Here is a 21,536-nt window from a genome sequence, read left to right as displayed (position 1 = left end):
ATTATGACCTCTGCTATAAATCTGTATGGACAGCTAGTGGATACATTTGAGGCACCCATCATCCCCATGATTAACGATCAACAACAATCCCTGATCCCTGCTGTCTTATAGTTGCTCCATCTTGTTCCTAGTGATGGTGTTTCTTTCCTGACTCCGGACATTGTGTATTCTCTTTTGCAGTGTGTGACAGTTGTCATAATATGTTTATGTTGTTTGTATTTATTGTTGTAACAGTGTTTTTAAGCTGCCCTGTAGACCATGGATTCTATTGAAAAGGAGATTTATATCTCAAAGAGACTTTTCCCTTGTTAAATAACAGAAAATGAAAATAAAATGACATTTTAAATTTTTGTATAGAAGACATTTAAAAACTGCTGACAAATGCTTTACAGAGATGCTCAAAAATAGACCTAAATAGGTGAATAACTGCATTAGACAAAATTAAAGACACCAATAATCCTATTAACTGTTAAGGGTTGTTGTAAAAAGACATAAAATCTTATTTTTGTGGCAAACGAAGTAGGTCAATATAGCCTACTGCAAGTTATTCTGATTATACATCTCTCCCAGACAAGACATTCACTGTATCAGCATCATTATCATGATCATTGCGATTAATTGTGTGAATCATTACATGAATATTCAGTTTTATGAAAATAATTCCCTTGTGTTACGCTGGAAATGATGAAGTGATTGATTCATTGTTGGGGCTATGGCCAGTATTGCTGCAACAACACTACCATCTAGTGTTAATGTTTACAAAATGGAGTGACACCACTGGAGGCCCACTCACTAAGTGCAGAGGAAAGTAAAGCATGCAAAGGCCTTTCAGTGAATTTCAACTGTAACTGAATGTTTTACCTGTCTAACACAGGTGGAATAAATAGCATTAATTATGTGGATGTTCTTTTCAGGTGTGCCAGATCCATGGCCCTGGGACTTTCCATGACTAACTGAGACACTTTAATTAGTTACACCTGTGCTTTTCCTACTTTGATAATGTTTGCTGTGATAAAGGTCTATAGTCAGCTATGACACGACAAATTCAGGAGTTTATCTGTTGGTAGCATTTCTAAATGGCAGTGGTTTTAGTTCAGAGCTGACTTTTTATCAAACTGTAAGACCTACTGTTAGTTTCTTCAGACATGCATGTGCAGTGCATGTAAAACAAAATGTTTCATATGAATAATGTTCATTAAAGGCTCAATCTGTATTTATATTTGTATGTTTTTTTGGATTGGATGATATACACTGCAGGTGTATACAATTTAGGTTTTTAATTTCATGATGAAGGATAAACATTCTGTTGTCTGTTCATGATTTAAAATGCATGTTTTATTATTGTGCTATTGAACATTATTAAAAACACTACAATAATGATTAATAACTACTAATAACAATTTATAACTTTGAATTTGCTGTCAAGTATTAGTTGATTGTATGAAAAGACCTGTAAATCAACTTGGGAGTCATAGCAGTTTCCATTCTTGTGTTTTAAGTTAAGATTTATTACGACAAATCTAAATTGTATATATATGTGTTTGATAAGTTGTTTCCACTAAAAAAATGCATTATTTAAAAAGCCTTAAAAAGGCGCTTAGTGCTGTTACCTTATTAAAAATGACAAGAAAATGCAAATTTAGTTCATTTCTGAAGTTTTCCTGCTGGACACAAGATGTCCCCTATGCTTCACTGTAAAGTCCATTCTCAGGGTACTGGTGGAGTCAGTTGCATACTGGACCGGGATGTCCAAATCATGGCAGTAGGATTTTTGAATGAGCACGATGAATGTAAAAACATCCTTCCAGTTTCAAACTCTGCACGTAGATCATTCTGCAAAGTGAAGCTCAAACATATTTTTTAAGTGGATGGGGACTTTTTTGTTTACATTTGGATGATGGATAATGAAGAGATGCAAAAAATATATCACGTTTGATAGCAGGTTGTCCAACAGGGGGCGCCCAAGGACCTTCACTGACAACAGTCTGGGTACAGAAACCCACAGACTACTGAAATCCTTTTTTTTTTTTTTAGATTAAAGCCCTTGAAATATTAATGCATTCAATCCTTTCCAAATATCAAACATAAAAACTTTGACTGGCTCCTCTCATTGTAGGACGAGCAGTGACTTCTGAGATCTAAGTGCAGCCTTTTGGTCTTATCTACAGCTTTTACCAGATGAGATCATGAGTTTCCGCTTCTCCTCTGATCTAACACATCACCAGATGGTGATCACAGCTCAGGGTCTTTATTCATTCAAGTGCACAGGTCTGATAAAACAGCTCCAAATTCGACATCATCCACTGGCCCCAACCTCTCTGATAAAATGCACATTTTTGAACCCTCTTGTGTTTCAATGTGATGTTTGTCCAGTCACAACGACTGAATCTCAGTTTCTCTTACTCAGTCTTCTCAAGGTTTCTTAGTAGTTTCCCACAGGGGAATTACAGGCTGCAGAGCGCTCAAATTGCTTGTTTTTTCTCAGTCTCCCGTTCAAGATGTGGATCCTTTCACCCAATAGGGGTTCAAATCCACATTGCCAGTTTCCCAATAAGCACTGTACCCTCACTGCTACCTCTCACCTCAAAGCTTCATGTGGCTTCAGAAGTGTGAAGTGAGTCAGGGCCAGGATGCAGAGCGGTTCCTGTTTCAATTTTCTAAATTCAGGTTGCTTATTCCTACACGGCCTTGCAAGAAAATCTTTGGTCTATATTGGTTTGATGAGGATGTGCAGCTGAGACGAATTGGATTTCAGTTGTACCAGATGAATTGTACATGTATACTTAATTAATGGGAACCCAAAGCTGTCTGATAATGACTCATGAGTGGTGAAGAGAGATGTAATCACTTGATAACATCACAAATGTAGAGTTTACAGTCATCTTTAATGTGTCCTCTTAATTTCTTCCAGAGACTTTCCCTGAATAGCTTTCAGTTTTTTGCTAGTAGTGGTTTTGCTCCTAATAAGCAGAAGTGAAACAGTGCGACAGCAGATTGCATTTGTGGTGGGACAATAAAAGAAAAGGAAATAGCAACTTGGATCAGATTTTCTATAAATCTGACAGCTGTATTTGTTGCTACATCATCAGGTGGATGTATTTCTGTAATATTACAGTTTGACCTGATGCCTTTTTGTGAGTCACTCTAAAAATTACATAAAAATATACACAATAGACCAAGTGGGTGCATTATTCTCTAAATTTGCAAACACATTCATATACCACAGCCACACATACTGTAATTATTAAAAAAACACACCCACATGTCGAACAATAACACGCTCACGCAAACAATAGAAGATCTCCGGCACTGGTTGTTAGAACTCGGTGCACTGTATGTATGACGTGTCTCTTCCTTTTTCCATGCATCACATCTTGTCATGACACTTGAGTTGCTAAGTAAACAAATGGGTGTTAACTGTGTACCTGCATAATCGGGCACAGTCATTTGTGTCAGGCTGCATTTGATACCAACGAGAGAATGTGTGAAACCATGTTGTTTTCCTTGGCAAAGCAGCAGAACAGCAGCTTTACCATCTATTTCTACCCATCTGTCTTCAATAAAGCAGAGAGAGGTCTGGTATTATTTCTGACAATAAGTTGCAAGTAATACAAATGTGGCCTGAAAGCCCAGTGTCAGTGGGCCTCCAATATGACCCAAGCAAAAATGTATTTTAAAGGTGTACACAATTCATTTTTGATGTTAGTGGCTATAAAAGAAGGCATTTTAAGGTTGTCCAATATCAGCAAACACTGTTCTTGCTTCTACTTGCATGACATCTTCCAACTCCCCAGCAACAGCCCTCAGCTTTTGTAGACAGCAGAACCCATAAACATGCCATTTGCATTTGTTTTATTCAAAAGTAAACACTTTAGTCGGCTAAAAGTTTAGGAAATTGCTAGTCCTGACAGCGTGCCACCCACAAAAGTCACAGTTTAGAGAGAGATGGAAAAAGATTATGCAGAACTGTCGACGACGAGTCATGGGTCATTTACTCCCGGAGGAGGGAGCTGAAGTAAACTGAACTTAATTAGAAAACATATATTTCGCCTTTTATATAAATGAGAGCAGATATCTGTATACTTGGTACCAGCCTCTCTTATAGTGTACCAGGCCAGTAAATACTGAACTGGGCTGTGCTAAATATTTCAAACACCCATGACTTCAGTTTGTTGACTTAAACTCAACCTTAGACACCATTGTGCCATACTGGTTCTAAGGCAAACTTTCCCAACTTGATGTTGACCCATTCCTGATTAAAGGAGGACAGTTTGTCCTGGATAAGGTTTTATTGGTCTTGCAGTCGATGCAACTTGAAGCTAAACTCAACTAAAGGCTGTTATGACAAAAAGGTTTGACTTCTGCAGGAAGGTTATTGTATGTCTGGAATAGAAGCCCAGTTATGAATTAGCTACCACTGCAGAAACTTTTAACTTGAATAAAAACGATTTTTAAACAGAAAGAAATATAGTTTCACTACATATCTCACAATCATTCATAAGTGCACCAGTACATTTTATTTTTAAATAATGAATCACAACAGTATAGAATGAACAGTGCTGAATTAAGACCACCAGGGTTAAATATCCCCACCCGCAACCATACATCTTGAATCTTAGTTAAATTTGCAATTAAATTAGATCACATAGACACACAAAAGCATAATATCAGTCTGATGTATACAATGGTGCAGCACTGGTGCTAAGAAAAGCCTGGTGTTCATATTTTCTCCCTTTGCTATCACTGTAATCTGTCCACCTTTCTGTATTCAAGCCATAGAGAAATAGGCATTAATCAAGAGCAAGCTAGATAATATGTCTGAGTTTTCTTTACCACAGTTTTGATAACCTCACACTTACTGAACATTGTCCTTTGCATAAAGTGCAAATTAGACCGTCTCATTCCAGCTTCAGAATGAGAAGACTGAGGCCAAGTTTAGAGTCTGCCAATGATTAGGATCACTGTGCATATTAAATCAGGATTAATGACTGATTCTACCTAATCTTCCAAATCATGTCAAGTAGAGCTCTCTGACATGGCTGCAACTTCATAGTCAAGGCTACAGGACAGTGTCAGATTATAGCCAAGGACTGGATTATCACTGCTAATCCAATTATACATGTTGCTCCGCAATCGGCTGTCAAACTGGTCTCATTCTCAGATCACCCTGTGGAGAGAGTGAATCCACATAGGGCCTATTAAAGCACACTGAAATTTGGATGTGCTGGCCATAAAAAAAAACAAACAAAAGAGCTCAGATTGTGGATTTAAAAAAAAAAAAAAAAGATTAAAACTAATGCTGACAGTTAATACTTATTCAACTGAATCTCATACAGGATATAAAATAAACGTGCACTGACAGAACTGTTAGTTTGTTGCTTGTGACATCAGACATGTAGTGGTCCAGCAACCGGAAACAGAAAAAAAACAACTCGATGACGACTTGACTCCACCTCATGATGCCATTTAGCAACAGATGAGCAACGTTGTATGTTCATTTTGGGCAGCCAGAGCAACGCATTGCCATCGCCAGAGTACCCTAAAGGATCCCACCCAGGCTGTGTAATGTTTGTCAGGGTCGCGGTGCTTCCTTTCTGTCTCGCACCGTAGCAGCTTTGGCCGTTTTTAAGCGGCTCCCTCATCAAAAAAGAAAAGAAAAAAAAAAAACCGCGTGTGTTATATAGCAGCCAGTGAGTTTCTTCTGTGGCGGAATCGCTATGGATGTGCTGTGGATGATACCGCTGCTGCTCTTCCCACTCCTGATGTGGACCAGCAGCACGTTTGTTTTTTATTTCAAAAAGTTCTTTTACGTCGCCTGGATGATGTGCCTGGCCCTGATTACGATCCCTCTGTGCATACTGAAAAGCGGAGGCAGAGACGTTGAGAACATGAGGTGAGTTTGTTTGCATAATAAATGTCGCTCGCATAGCGCCCGTCTGACAGCTAGCCCCACGTTAGCATGCTAACTGGCTGCGGCTAGCGGCAGCCAGTTGTTGATGTTAAACATTCAGATGACGCCCGCTAGCAACGTTACCGGTCTCATTCCCGGCGAAGGGATACGCTAACACAACAGCACTCGAGGGAGCTTCTAGTCTGCTCATGTGTCTTTTTTTAAAAAAAAAAACGAAAACAAATGGAGAAATAAATACATGCTGCATTTTTAATCACATATGCTAACATTAGCCCCCCTATTTCCTCCTGTGTTAACTGTTAGCTGGAAACCACAACAATGCTAGCATTAACGTTAGCGAAAGTCAGGACATGTTTGTGACTGCTCTCGCTGTGGGTTAAACAATGGCAGCCTCTGATAACGGTAATTATCGCGGTCATATTTTCAGCAAGAATGTCAGAAGCTAACTTCCTTTCCCTCCAGTCCAATGCCTGACATTAGTGTAACATGAGGGGAGCAAGTACGAGTCTCACAAGGCTGTCATTGTATTGCTAGCTATAGGATTAGAGCTGTTTTGGGTGAAGCTAAATCGGTTTAACAGTTTTGATAAAAGTGTATGAATATCTATAAATATTAGTTTGTTGTCAGTGTGTCTTTTTTTTTTTTAAAAAGGTTTACATGTGCAATAAATCCTATCTTTATGTAGCTCAATGTGCAGTTGTTGTTAAAAGTGTAGTGTAAGTGTGTTGATTCAGTTGTTTCTCGCATCTTGTCCTCTTATATTAACATATATGTTAGGGACTGAATATTACAAACACCTTCCAATGTAATGCAGTCTCATACAGCACCACCATCAACAACTACAACAACTCTCTAACGGTGTGTTCTGTAGGAATGACCGCTTGTCCTTACCTCTGGAGGAAATATGTTATTTTATACTGGACACACTGACCGGGTCAACTGATACCTGTTTGGGTATGAATATAGTACACCTTTAGTGTCTTGGTCCACTTTGTAGCAGGGCGATTTTATGTTGTGGTTGATGGTAACGATGGATTGCTGGACACAAATGACTGCATTCCAGTAATTACCCTGAAGAGACAGATGCCAGATGGCAAGTTTCCTGCTGATTAGAGTTGGCTTACTGAATAGGTATGAGGCCCATCTTCAATGCAACCTCACTTGGCCTTGATCTGACAGCAGTCCTGTCAGTTATAACAGTACACCTCACTGCCTGGCTGCTCTGGGAATAACTGTTTCACAGTCATGTTAGCCATGGTCGGGGTGTCATGTTACACCAGTGTACCATTCTGTCAGCTCAAAGGTTATCTGGACCTGTTGACCTGTGTCAAAGCGACTGAATCAGGGTCAGACCTGGCACAGTGAGTGAATAGAGTTTTGGATGCACAATTTACACACCAGCTCTCTGGCAGAAAAGGCTCTGTGATTCATCAAGGACAGAGCAGTCTGTCACAGACATTTGCTGTCAGACGGGTACACAAAGGCCTGAATCCTGGGGTTGACTGCCTGCTTCACAGCTGACTTAGGGGACTTGAATGTAACACAGTAAACTATGGTGAGCCAGAACAGGCCTCCACAGTCAAAGGCATCCATAGAACTCGAGTCACCGATAATGCTGTGCTTGGATTTCCTGAAACACTCTTGCTGGTTTCTCAATTTATTGTTAGTGTTTATGTCTACTGACAGACAGTGAGCTGTCCTGTCACACATGTGAATGGCTACTTTTGGCTACGGCTCGGAGTTTAATTATCAGGTAGGATCTCATGACAACAGATAAAGGGCAGAGAGGCTTAGTTTTCTCTCTCACAATCGCTTGAGCTCAGGTTCCGTGCTATGTAATGGCTTTTATCATCAGACTACTAGTGTTGCTGTCTGTTTGACTAAGCACTAATGTTGTCACTTAAAGCCTACATAGTTTAAACTACTCATTTTCTTGTCCTTGCCTTCCTGAATGAATGAATCCTCTGCTATGTAATTCCGATCCTGTGACCACGTCCCTGTCTTGAACAGCCCTCTGACCTGTAGCATCTGAATTAGCTTCAGAACTGCTATCTTTGTTTGTTGGCACAATATTTGTAGGGATAACCGGTCAGGTTCACCTTTTATCTGTGAGCGGCCAGATTGTATTGAATCTATGCTCGTAACTGATCAGCCTAAAGGTTGTTATTCCCTTTAAGTACAAATAAAACTTATTTAGAGACTGATAATTAAATAAACTAGAGGACAGGCTTCGTGAATTGGCCATAAAAAGAATCCAACCAAGGCCATTTCATTCCCCTTGAACAGTCTTACAATTGGTGCAACACTGACTGAGTTATTGCATAACCAGTTACTTTTGCACAAGACTGAGTGTGTTATCACTGTACTGCTGTGTTGAAAGATAACCCAAAGAATGTATTCTGGTTTAAAGGTTAAAGCAAATTTACCATAGTAAACTACTCAAACTTATATTGTATGTGTGAAGCAACCTTAACATTAAGTGAGCCATTAGTGAGAGATGATTGCATTAGGTAGACTGACAAGATAATGAAAGCAAGTGATGAGTTCAAGAGCTTTCTCGTGTCTTTGATCATTATTACATTGTGAGCTTTACCCTTTGATATAGTAATGGAAATCACTTTGATTTGATTACCACAAATGGAAGGCAAATGGTTCGTCATTACCCAGCCCATCTTACAAATAGTGAAAGAAACTAAAACTTGGAGAGTTGGTACATAAAAAAAGATTAATGTACAGTATGTCATATAAAGGCTAATTAGAAAATTATAAGTTAAGTGACACTCCTTAACAAAATGTTTTCTAAATAAATTTTCTTATTTTTCAACCTGAGTCTCATTTTCTTTTTTTAGTTTTGAATTTTGATTATCAGTTATGACGACATCTTACATCTCATGTGCAATTTATACTTTTTGCATCACAAATTTAATTTTGACTTAAAAAAAACGATTACAAATCACAATGCTGTGAAATTTTGTTGGGGTCTGTACCAAACAAACATGTTTTCTTAAATCTGGATTACAAGATTTGTAGGCCAGGGCATCTCTTCAGAACAACAGTACTTCATTATAATGCTGTTTGTCACAGCTTTTTTTTTTTGGGATTTGCATATTGCACTTGGTCATATTGTGTTTTCAATAATACTGTGATTAACTACGCAATCCCAGTTGTTGGGACTCCACTGAACACAGCTTCAGCTATACACTCCATTGGGCATTGTAAACAAAAAACAATCAGACGCATCCAAAGCCATTTTATCAAAACTACTCACTATATTTGGAGGGAAAATTAACACATGTATCTTTTTTTTTTTTTTACCCAACCCAAAATGGCTTTGGTAAACTGACATTGAACTCCCTTGTTCAACCTTTACCTGCCATGCTTACTGTACTCTAATGAACAATTCTGGTGCATAGACCTTAGTATCATCTCTGTTAGCTCTTCGAAGTAGTAGAAATAGTAATAGTAGTAATCCCTAAAACATCACCTTCATGGGGCACAGTTTTAGAAACATGAAAACAACAAGTACAAGAAGAGTGGGATTTGTTCATTTGTGACAAATCAGACTTCTGTGACCAAACAGTGGCAGATAAAACTGCAAATCCCTGTTCCCCTCATTTACAGCTAACAGCAGTTCGGCTGCCTTTCCAAAAGAGTGTTTATGTCCAGTAAATGTTCTCTTTGGTTTCCATCCACAAGTGAATGGGTAAAAAAACATAATCAGCTCTAGCATCAGGGTGAAATAAGGACTATTATATTGCACTAAGTGGTTTTGCTGTTTTCAATCCCATAATTATAGTGAGCATAACCACAGAGAATTACAACAAGAGCCATGATCATTTAATTTCCTTCCCTTTGGAACCGAATATTGGAAATGGTGATTGGAAATGTTTGATTATTGTATCCATTTACTATTGTACACTGTCAATAAACATGGAGCCCATTATTTCTAACATTTAGTGTCGGGATAGAGGCATGGATTGTGTGCTAAAGCTGGACATTTTGAACATTTTCGCATAGTGGCTTTGATATTTAATTTACAATTTAAAGCATGTATCTTTCTTGGTACTGGCAGGATGCTCTAACTTCAGATTAGTCCAAGGTTGCAAGGCGTGGGATCCTGGATATAAAAAAAAAACATAAAAGCAAAGTCTGAAACCTTGGACCCTAAATTACAAGGTGATTGGTAGATAGTATTTTGTAAAGTGAGGGCATATTAGGACAATAAAAGGAGGAAGATGTTTGAGAGGGCACATGATTCACTGATGACGAAGAGACATGAGGTATTTTTTTTGAAGGATGATTTCTCCAGCTGAGACTGAAGATGGGGAGTGACTCTGTCGTTTTCCCTGAGAGGGAAGGTCATTCAAGTTGATGGTGTAACAGAAGCCCACTTTGGTGTGTTGCACAGGATAAATAGTTTGTTTGCCATTCAAAGTTTTTGGTCCAGTTTTGCATAGGAAAATTCTTGCCTCTAAAAAGCACGTGCGTGTGGACAGTGAGTCGTGGCTGTATGGTATTACTATGGGTATATTACTATGGGTTATGTGGTGTGTGCTTTAATCATCAGGCTACTGGAGCATCCCAAAAAGTAATTTTTTTTTAAAAGAAAATGTTTATTTCAGGATCACATGTTCATCTCTACTTTTCTAAGCTTAGAAAAGTTGCACATTCAAACTGTGCCTTATCCCTACACTCACATAATACATAAGGCAGTCGCAGTAATGGAATCTGTAATTAGCTGCTGCTTTAGGCAATTCATGCATTAATTAGATGCTGATTGCAAACATAACTTGTTTTACTACTGTTGTGTAAACATAGCAAAAAAGAAACGCATTGAATTGAAACAGCTGCCTTCTTGGAAAAACGTCAAAATGTCATCCGCATAAAGAGATACGGAGTGAGTGGTGCTACTGATGTCTGTGATAGACGAGTGTTGACAGATTGTTTGTACAAGAGGCGCTAATGATAAAATAAAAAAGGAAGCAGCTTAAGAGGCAGCCCTGATGGCAGGAACAAGACTTTGAGATCTAATATCATTTGTGTTTCATTATTGCAGAAGGATTATTACATAACAGTTGAATGTATTTGATGAAGTTGGGAGCTAATTGGAGGCGTTTCTTACATCCGGAAATCAAGCTCTGTACGTCGGCGGATCTCTGTAACACTACAGTACTTCATTATAATGCTGTTTTGTCAGACGTTTATATACCGTACCATATAGCTATATTACGTGGAGGATCCCATCCTGGTGGCTTCCCTTTCTTCAAAACGACTCATGCCTTTCTCAATTCAGTCAGAGGTTTATCTAGAATCTTCCTTCAAAAAGGATTCACATTTAGCTTTGTCCAGATATGTTTCAAACTTACAGAGTTTAGAATAGAAGGAGCAGAATGTATTTCTTTAGGCTTAGTCAGCATTTTTTTGTTCAGAAGAAACTGACACGATATTAGAATAAAATTCATTTTTCTTTAAAGCCAGGAGGCAGCTTTGACATGGTCCATTTAAATAATAATTCATTCTAGTTCTATAAATTTAGAATTAAGCTCTGATTCTTACTAGAGAGATCAAACTCACTCTGACTGAATCGCTTCCTTTTTTCCTATAAACAGGAGAGCCAAACCTCTGCTATGCTTGTTCTCATTTTTGTAGTTTATTTTCAAGACCAGACAAGACAAGTTGCTCCTGACAAGTCTGGCTTTTGAAAGTGTTATAGGGGGCTAAGAACACACAGAAAATAGCATGGATGTGAGTGCTTGGTGAAAAATTATCGTATTTTATGGAAGTAAAAGCATGTGAACCTGTGTTATCACGCTGTGACACAGGTCTCAGCCTGGAGCCGGTTGTTCAGAATCACAACTGAAACTTTTCCAAGTCAGGGCAGAGGTCACTTTGGACATGTCTTAACAGAGTTCAGAACTGTTATCTTCTCTGTCCCGACAAAGGTTGAGTTTTATAAGTCCCAAAAGAACAGAAAGGGTATAAACAGGAAACGTCAGCGTGGAAAAAAACTTCCTACACACTGCCACTTGCTGAGGGGAACAGATGTGCTATGTTGTAATAACATCAGTGCCACGCAGACAGGCTTAGCAGATTTTTTTTTATTTGACTAATAAAACCTGAATGAAAACAAATGCTGTACAAATATTAGGGAAAGGGAATCGAGAACTGGTTCCAGTTGAGGACCAGTTCTAAATTAAGCAGACTCGCATTCATACCTCTTTTCTACTCTCTTTACTCTGTGTTCAGGCTCTACTTTTTTCCCCACACAATTAATATGGGAATCGTTAAAGAGTATAGTTCCAGACAAATCATAGTATTGCTTTGATAAATCCCCAGATTTGCAGCATGAAATAACATTTGTAAGTCATAACTTTTGATTTTATGTGTTTTCTCTTTTTTTTTCTTTTCTTTTTTTTCCTTTTTTTTCCAGAGGCACACAGGCAGATGGTAGGACATTCTTTCTCAAAGCTTATTGGAGCGTTGTACTTACTACAGGCAATTATTTAACCAACCAATAAACAGACAACGCTAATGGGGATGTTGTACATGTTAAATCTGCCAGATCCCTTGTTATTTAAAGACACTCATGACTATATTGTCTTATTTAGGACCCATTTTAAATATCTGCGCTGGCATTCTTACAATGTGTTGTAATACCCTAGTATTTAACAGGCTTTCTACATTCCACCTCCCACCTTTCAGCTTAGGTTCTGGTTAACAATATGCAACCTACGTACTGCACTTTACATGACTGTGAACGGTAACCTATACTTATTCAGGACTGTAATTAACCTTTTCCCCCTCAGGATTATCCGCTCCATGGTACGTCACGTGAAGTATTTCCTGGGTCTTCGATTTGAAGTGACCGGTTGGGAGCATCTGCAGACGGAGGGACCCTATGTCATCATCTCCAACCACCAGAGCTCCCTGGATGTTTTGGGTGAGTGCTGACCCTGTCCCTGTATGTATGAAGATAAATAGCTTTGACATTGCGTCCACTCTTAAAACGACAGATGTAATTTTTCCTCTCTTCAGTTTGCAGAGACCTTGCGTTGCATTCAGTCCATTAGGACAGTGATACATAGGATCTGAAATGAAACAATGACTCGGATGCTGACTTTCAGCTTTCATTTGAGGGTGTTAACATCTATATGGTGTGTACTTTGACCTTATTATTGTCATGCTGCACTGGAGGGATAACTGCCACTACAGAAAAAAAAGAATCACAAAAAGGAAACAAAACCTTCCACCGTCAATGATCTGATCTAAGCTCCGACAGTGGGGATTTCTGAATCGGCTCCTGAGTATGCATGTGGCAAATCTCCTTTTCCTGGTCAATAAAATAGACATGGTGCTACTGCTCAAAGGACGTACAAGCATTAATACATCTCTGCTGCGCTGTGCGCCATTAAAACCTGCACAGTATTCTTTCAGGGAAAACAAGAGGATGCAGAATCTGCTTTTTATATGAATGAATGTTGTTGGATGTCACAGAGATGTTTTTTTTAAAGTTTCTAATCACCTCCGGATTGAGGTTGAGAAGTCAGCTGACTTTTATTCTGGTCAGTGTTTACATCACCCCTCAAGCTTGTGTGTGCAAGATGCTACAACACGTGGCTGACCACATAATCAGCACGGAGCACGTGTACACTCCCTCATCACGATCCTGGATTTTAATGGAGACAGCCTCAACCGTCAACTGCTGATATACTGTACCTGCTTTGTGTGCAGCACTGACTGCTGACCTGGATGAGCTCATTGACACCATGACACAGGAAACCGTCCCCTCACACTGTACACAATTAACAACTGGTTGATGATCTGAATGTATTTTACTGTAGGGCAGATAGGCGCACACAGGCGCACACACACACACACACACACACACACACACACACACCTTTTTCGCTCTAATTCAGACTGTTTCCTCATGAAGTGGAAAAACACAGTTTACATGTGACAGGGATTTGTGTTGAAGTTAGCAAACCTCCATCAGGGTTCTGCAATCTACCAACAACAGTCCATCATTTAAAAAAAGACGCAGATTTACTTTCTGGTTTGGATTGGCCACCAAACATCAGGACCGCCAAAGACATAATTGGTGCCGCCCTACCTGCCCTTCAGGACGTAATATAACATCCAAACTTTAAACTTCTTCATCTAGGATTAACTACCTTTCCTGGTCTCGATTGCTGAGATGGATTGCTGTGTAATAGTCCTGATAAACTGGGACAAATGTAAGATTATATCAGCTTTGTGGTGACAAAGGTTGTCTGATAAAAGACAGACCGCAGAGGTAATTTTACCATATTTTCTTTGATTTGGCTTAGGTGATCATAGAACACATTGATCAATACATACAGTAATAAAACATTCATACATCATCGGCCTCACAGGACCCACTCTGAATTAAAAGCATACATTTACAGGATACTGTTTAAAGTGGGTATAGATTGAGTTAAGAGCACGTTGTAGAAAGGTTTTGATTCTCGTTTCATCCACCTTATCTTCTGGTTCAATTTCTGGTCTTCTTGTCTGAGGATTTGGCACATGCGTGTGTGTCTTTTTAGCATCGCCTCATTCTTCTTGGTCCTAATTTGAGTGTTGAGGACACTCATTTAGCAGAGGTATGTTTTCTCTCCATCAGCGCCTAGGAGAGAGTGTTTTTCAGTGACGGTGAGTGATGAGGGCAGGCTCGAGGCCAGAGTAGTGACAGCAGGGGGAGAGCTAGGCGTCTAATTAGTGCTGAGAAAACTCAGCATGAGCCTGATTTGGCGTCCAAGTTGCCATGCCAACTGATCTACCCAGCCGTTAACAGCGGCTCATCCTGGAGCTGATGTGATACGATAACAAACTAAGATCCCTCACCTCCACAGCTAGTGCAAGGTGTCAAGCACTCTCTCTCTCTGATGTAATTTTGCTCCTGCTGCTCGGTTTTTCTCCCTTCAATATAGACGCACCTACTTTCTCTCTTGTTCTCTTTTTTTCCTCTAATATTGTGTGTGTTTGACATATAATGTAAGAGCTATTCATGGAGACACCTCCCATCAAAAGTGAAATTACTGTCCAACATCATCAGGCGTTATACCTGATGATGAAATCCGGGTTTTGACAATGGCATGGAGAGATAAGATGCAAAGATCCAAAGCTCATCCCAAGCTGTTCCCATGGAAGTTGCACTTCTTGGAAGTAACTTCTTTTTAGCACACCCCCTAACCATATCATATATCAAGGTATCAGTTGTTTGCTCATTGTTGTCATGCACTTTACCAGGATGGATGTTTCAGTTTTAAGTGGAAAATGCTTCAAATTTAGAAGAATAAATAAAACAAACTTCTCAAACTTTGAACGAGTAATACTGCTTACCCAAAATTATAGATTTTTTTTCATTCATCTATTGATTTTCTAAGTGCTTTGGTTTGCTTTAGAAATTCCAAAAGTTATAATTTAAGTTTCTTTTATTCTATTCACACTTTTTAGAGGTCATCTCCAAAAAAAAAAAAAAAAGCTGAATCCCGTTTGGATGTTTAAAGTAACAAATTTTAGTCACTACTTAGTGTTTAGGATTTTTTGCATGAAGTTTTGTATTATCTACAAACACCAACAACCCCTGTGTCTTTCCTTTACCTGCTAATTTTAATTCATATACTAGAAAACTAAGCTATTAGTTTTATTTCTCATGTTCGTGGTCCCATACCTTACTTACTCAGACATGAGTGACAGACGTGACTTTACTTGGAGATAATGTATTGGAACACATTTTACTTCAGAAGTATTTGTGCTTCTTATTGAGACACTGTTAAAAAATAAAACCTTGTATACTAATGTGAGCTCCTTATCCTTTGTCTCCCAGGCCTGATGGAGATCTTACCAGACCGCTGCACCATGATTGCCAAGAAGGAGCTGATCTACGCCGGCACGGTTGGCCTCATTTGCTGGCTGGGGGGCATCGTCTTTATCAACCGCAAGAAGACGAGCGATGCCAAGAGTGTCATGGCTGACGCTGCCAAAACCATGCTGGACGAACAGGTAAACCGGCCATTGTCGACACAGGATACGGTTTTACCTGCGATGACGGAAGGAGTTTAATCAAAATGGTGTTAACTTTGCTGAAGAACTAGTACTTCAATGCTTTTTTGTTTTTAAAAGTAGCTCATGTGTCATAGTATACCTCAAGTTTACTCTTAGGTATTTGTGATTTTCTTTGCATTTAGTCTGTCACAAAGTTCAGATTTTTGACACATTGGAGATGACATGGGATGATTAAATTGCCGTTATTCCTCCCAACCGTTGTCCTTTGACCTCCACAGATTCGTCTATGGGTGTTCCCAGAGGGAACGCGAAACCAGAAAGGCGACCTGCTGCCCTTCAAAAAAGGAGCTTTCCACCTGGCAGTGCAGGCACAAGTGAGGGACTATCTATCTATCTCATTAAATCCACTTTCCTGAGTAGAGAAAGCGTATGCTATGCTATTTATCCTATCTATACATGTGAATTAAGTCAACATTTCAGGTACTGTAATGTACACCCTCATCCTGCTCATTAACCTAATGCTGTTGGGGGGGGAGACTGTGATGATACTAGCTGTGTTCCAGGGGATTTCTGCCAACGTTTGTGTCCTAAAAGAGAGAGGGGTAATGCTGCCATCAGTGTGCTGATTCTAGACACAAGGGGGAGCTAGCAACCTTATCTGGCATTAGGCAACATTGTGATTTGATACACAGATGACGGCATTGCGCAGACAGCCCCAAATCAGCCAGAGTTATTAGCAAAGGAATGCTTTGAAATTGTCAGAATAGTTCGGTCTGTTTACACATCAGAACTTTGCGATATTTCTGTTTCGGTCTCGTTTTGTTGTGAATGATGCAACTCCCCACCCCCACAAACAAAAGTTGTTAGAGGGAGGGCAGACACAGCACCCGACACAGAGTGACTCCAGAGTAATCGGCAGCTCAGCTGTGTGCGTTTTATGAGCTTTATCTCTGCGTGCATGCAGGTGGGAGGTCTCCGTTCTTGAGCTGATGTTTCGTAGCACACACTCGGGGTCAGACAGGTGGAATGAATTAAAAAACATTGTTGTTGAATGAGATCTGGCAAGAAACCACAACTTCACCCTAGGCCAAAAGTGTGTGTGTGTGTGTGTGTGTGTGTGTGTGTGTGTGTGTGTGTGTGTGTGTGTGTGTGTGTGTGTGTGTGTGTGTGTGTGTGTGTGTGTGTGTGTGTGTGTGTGTGTGTGTGTGTGTGTGTGTGTGTGTGTGTGTGTGTGTGTCCATTTTTTATTTCTTGCTGCTAAAGATTACTATCAGTTAGGTTCAGATATGCATTGAGGCTGAAAGGCTACAAAAATATAGCCCTGCTGCTCCTTATTAACAAACACATTCATATTAAAGGTGCTCTACAGTTCAGTGGCTCCTTATGTCACACAAATAGTTTTGGATCATAACAGACGTACTCGAGTTGGAGGTGTGTGTGTGTGTGTGTGTTGGCGTGAGGTGGTGGAATAGCTTCATCTGAGGTCTGGAGAATACAATCTGTGTTTGGGTTGTCCCTGTTGGCTTTGCTTTACACTTGAGACTATTCCTGTGTGAACGTAGACTATTTCTATCTCTCCGTGTTTGCTTCTGCTGAGTTACAGCGCAGCCTCTCCATTTGTACCCAGCCAGCCAGATTGAGTAGAAGCGGGACAGCCCCCAGGGGGAGCCACGTTTGGCTCAGCCAGTCCTCTTGAAGGGCCACTCGGGGGGGCCTCGGGAGAGCAACTCGGCCTCTATTAACAGGAGTGGAAGAGATGTAGATAGCTATTGTCGTTCTGATTGTGTGTGTGTGTGTGTGTGTGTGTGTGTGTGTGTGTGTGTGTGTGTGTGTGTGTGTGTGTGTGTGTGTGTGTGTGTGTGTGTGTGTGTGTGTGAGAATGTGATGTTGGTTCAGTCGGGCATTTCTGTTCTCATCTTTTGGTTTGCTTCGGAGAATTAAGAAGATCAAATGTGAAGTTAGATTACTTTAGATTTGTGTGCTTAACATGAACATTATAGGTGATAATAGCTTGGGATAGGTTGTTTGATGTTTCCTCTCTTGTTTGCTTCCTCTTGTGTTTCAGGTACCCATCATACCCGTTGTTTTCTCCTCCTACAGCAGCTTCTACCTACGGAAAGAAAAGCAGTTTAACTCGGGTAACTTAGCTTGATTTTCCCTTATTTATTTTTTTGTATCTCCGTACAAAAAGCTACTTGATGTTCTGTGGGACTTGTAACTCAAGTTTTTTTTTTCTTCTTCCGCAGGGACCATCACATTGAAGATCCTTCCAAAGATCGAGACAAAGGGGATGACGTCAGAGGATATATCATCTCTCTCTGACAAATGCTTCAACGTGATGCGCTCTGCCTTCTTAAACATCTCTGAGTCCGTAACCCAGAGCAACGGGCCGCTGAGGCACTGAACATTTACCATACTCCCACCTCTTTTTCTCCTATGTCCCTGTCTAAGACCCATTCCTCCCCCAGACCTCCCCACTCTCCCCAGGTTGTCCCATTACCTGGCCAGGAAACAACATGACACAGGTCTCTTGTCATGAAATCTCTTCTTGTCTAGTTGACGCCTGGTCCAGTCCGCCTCTGGCCTGACCATACAGCACAGTCAGTCCCGACCCTCACTGTGTCTGCAGCAGCACCGGCAGCAGCGCTGCTCTGCACGCCGTGAGCGGAGTGACGGACGGCAAGCCGAACAGTATGGATGTGTGTTGTTCTTCATGCATGCCTTTTTGGATGGCTCTGTCCACCTTCATCGTTGCTTCGTGCTCTGGCTTTGGAAGCCTAGCTTTATTATTGTCTTACTTTATCACCATTTTGTACTTTTTTTGGCCTCTTATTTTATTTTTTTTCTCTCTGTCTGCCTTCTGTTTAGCAGATAAACCTTGGCATTTTTCTTTTCTGCTCATAAATGTCAGTGGATATTCATGTGATCCTCTCATGCTGCCTTTGTTTTAGTTATCTTTGGACGCTCTTGTGCGCGCACACACACACACACACACACACACACACACACACATACTGCACAGACGCACACATTCAAAGTACCCCATTTCCTTCCTTGCTTCCCTTTTAGTCTGTTCTCCCCCTTTCTGTATTCCAGTCTCTTGCCTAAAAGACAAAAAGAGCGGGGTCTCCCAAGAGCGGTGGAGTGCGTGGAGGTGAGAGGTCGGCACTGGTCGACCATGGACTTCTTTGGTTCTGTCGCTATGAATTCAACTCTATATCCACATTGGCTCTTCAACTCAATAACCAATAGCTCCACGACATATTTTATGATGTCAGAATGGAAGGAATTCAAGGTTACGAGATACAGTGCATAACAATAGCACCCATCTGTACTGATTTAATGGACTTGAGCGGACTGATCAGTTTTCAGTGTTGTGCATTGTTGGTGTATCATTGTTCATTCTTTCAGTTCTCCACCCCAAAAGATTAGAAACTCCCTGCGTGCAGCACTGAGCAGCAAGTCTTCTCGCCGTGTTCTGTATTTTTGCTATTTTTATTTATTTCTACATCGGATTATATAGTTTCTGTTGGGGTTTTTTTTTTTTTTTTTTAACTCCTCGGACGGAACTTGCAAGTGAACCTATTTAAGACGTGTCAAAAAGGTGATTTCATATTGTGCAATGTCAACTGTTTTATTCGCATTACTGTTCCAAAGTGCAAGCTACCTGCTGTGCCATGACTGAGTGTTTTTGGGAGGTCTCCAATGTAAGCCCGTCATCCGCTGACTGATTTCACTTTACCAATGATATAATGTCCCTTTACCAATGATGTAAGGCAGTCCTTGCTGTAGGGAAGAAGGTTAAACTTGTGTAGAATTGTGAATGATTTTATTTGTTCTGATTAACTTGAAGAATTTCTAATTACTAACAAACCTGACATACTCAAGTCTACATCACAGAAGAGTTTAAGGGTTGTCCCTGTTTTTTTTTTTTTTTTTTTCCATCAATATGAAAGTGAATAACATTGTTTTTAGTTGTGACATTCTGATTCAGTTGTTACTTAACCTCTTAGCAGAATATTAGATTATTTAAAAAGTTGTGGAAATTTTTGGCCTTAAGTTTGATTAGGTTGTTGTTGCTATCGATCAATGATCAATTTCTGTTTTGTAATATGTACTGATGACAACCTCTAACCAGATAGAACTGTTTTTTAGTTTACATCCAGGTCTGAAATTTCACATTGCTCACTGCCTTTACTGTATGCAAAATCACTCATTTTGCCGCTTCAGCCCGTCAAACACCATCTGAGAATGTATTTCAGCAGTTGTGTACTACTAATTGCATCTTATTTTATTTTTACGAAGTTGTTGTATTACAGTGGGATGTTGTCTTGCATACAGTTGGCAACAAATCCAGGAAATGTATTCATCATTTGACAATTAAATGTTAAATTTAGACTGACTTGTTGTGCACACAAACCTGAGGAGATCATCTTGTGTATGGATTTATCTATACTTAGGTACTAAGCCTGTACACAGTAGTTTTAGTGATACATGCTGGGCTTTGGCTTTACATGTGATGGTCAAGGTTTCATTTATATTAAAGGCCACTATGAAATATATGCCCCTACTTATTCTAATTAATCAAATTCTATATATTTTTTTCGTAGTTTGAATATATTTATTGACTTTTTTTATCTGTAAGAGCAGATTTGACTGAAATTGAATTGAATGTTATAAAGTACCAAATTGATAACTTCCAAAATATGAACTATACCATATACATTTTGCTAATGGAGTGTGTTTATCCATTTATTTCCAGTTCAGTTCTCGGGTTATTTTGTAATACAAATGTGTGATTTGTAAGCTTTGTGTCATGAGCTTGAACTGGTGGCTCACAGGCTCTGCAGCAACTCTGCTGGTTTTTTTATTTTTTATTTTTTATTTCTTTAGGCAGTTGTTTACGAACTCCTAAGATATTGGAAAAGATTCAAAGTATTCTGAACCTTAATAAAGCACTTTTCATGCTGAGTTTGGGTGGAAAAATAAAAAGGACTTCAAGTTTTCTCTGATTTTCACCGAAGCTATTAAAGTGTAATTGGTGGTAGCTTTTAGATGGATACGAGAAACAGAGCTGACATCCTGCAGAGTCTTGTATGTGTGTGGTCCCTTACTGTATGTATGTATATGTGTGTGTGTGCGTGTGTGTGAACATGCACACATGGTATAAATGCCCATTCTAGTACCCGGTTAATATTGATGATGTAGTGTTCTTGATTTCACCTATTCTGGGTAAATGTGAATGCCTTGCAAAAGAATAAATAAAAATTCATTCTTTTTTTCTTAAATGGTTTTGCACTGACACGTCTCCTCTGTGATTTACATTACAGTCAGTAGTGGACAGTAACTAAGTTAATTTACTCAAATACTATACATTGGTACAATTTAGAGGTACTTGTGTATTTCCATTTTCTGCAACTGTATACCTCTATGTCACTTCATTTCAGACGTTTTACTCCATTATATTTATCTGACTGCTTATTTGTAGATTTGAATTTTAAATAGTGCAAACACTTCAAAAATCTTCATCTTACTAAGTAAAAGTGTCCTAAAAGTCTTATTTTCTTAAAGTGAAGTTGATGCTATATATTAA

The 21,536-nt window shown here is 39.5% G+C and overlaps 1 protein-coding gene across 1 annotated transcript; it reads left to right on the top strand.

Annotated features, from left to right (window-relative positions):
- The first annotated feature begins 5,409 nt into the window (after positions 1-5,409).
- On the top strand, positions 5,410-21,231 carry agpat2 (1-acylglycerol-3-phosphate O-acyltransferase 2 (lysophosphatidic acid acyltransferase, beta)). Its single transcript, XM_051411738.1, has 6 exons — positions 5,410-5,893; positions 12,718-12,851; positions 15,765-15,940; positions 16,222-16,317; positions 18,009-18,081; positions 18,190-21,231. Exons 1-6 carry the CDS (start codon positions 5,718-5,720, stop codon positions 18,345-18,347), a joined length of 813 nt encoding a protein of 270 aa, XP_051267698.1. The 5' UTR covers positions 5,410-5,717; the 3' UTR covers positions 18,348-21,231.
- The last annotated feature ends 305 nt before the right edge of the window (positions 21,232-21,536 follow it).

Source organism: Dicentrarchus labrax, unplaced genomic scaffold (genome assembly GCF_905237075.1).
Source record: "Dicentrarchus labrax unplaced genomic scaffold, dlabrax2021, whole genome shotgun sequence".
Lineage (NCBI taxonomy): Eukaryota > Metazoa > Chordata > Actinopteri > Moronidae > Dicentrarchus > Dicentrarchus labrax.
Note: the sequence above shows the minus strand (reverse complement) of the source record. Positions and strands in the feature narration are given on the sequence as shown.

Coding starts and splice junctions, on each gene's coding strand:
- agpat2 (XM_051411738.1), top strand. CDS start 5,718: ATGGATGTGCTGTGGATGATACCGCTGCTGCTCTTCCCACTCCTGATG. Junction 5,894..12,717: donor AGAGACGTTGAGAACATGAG/GTGAGTTTGTTT, acceptor TTTCCCCCTCAG/GATTATCCGCTCCATGGTAC. Junction 18,082..18,189: donor AGAAAAGCAGTTTAACTCGG/GTAACTTAGCTT, acceptor CTTCTTCCGCAG/GGACCATCACATTGAAGATC.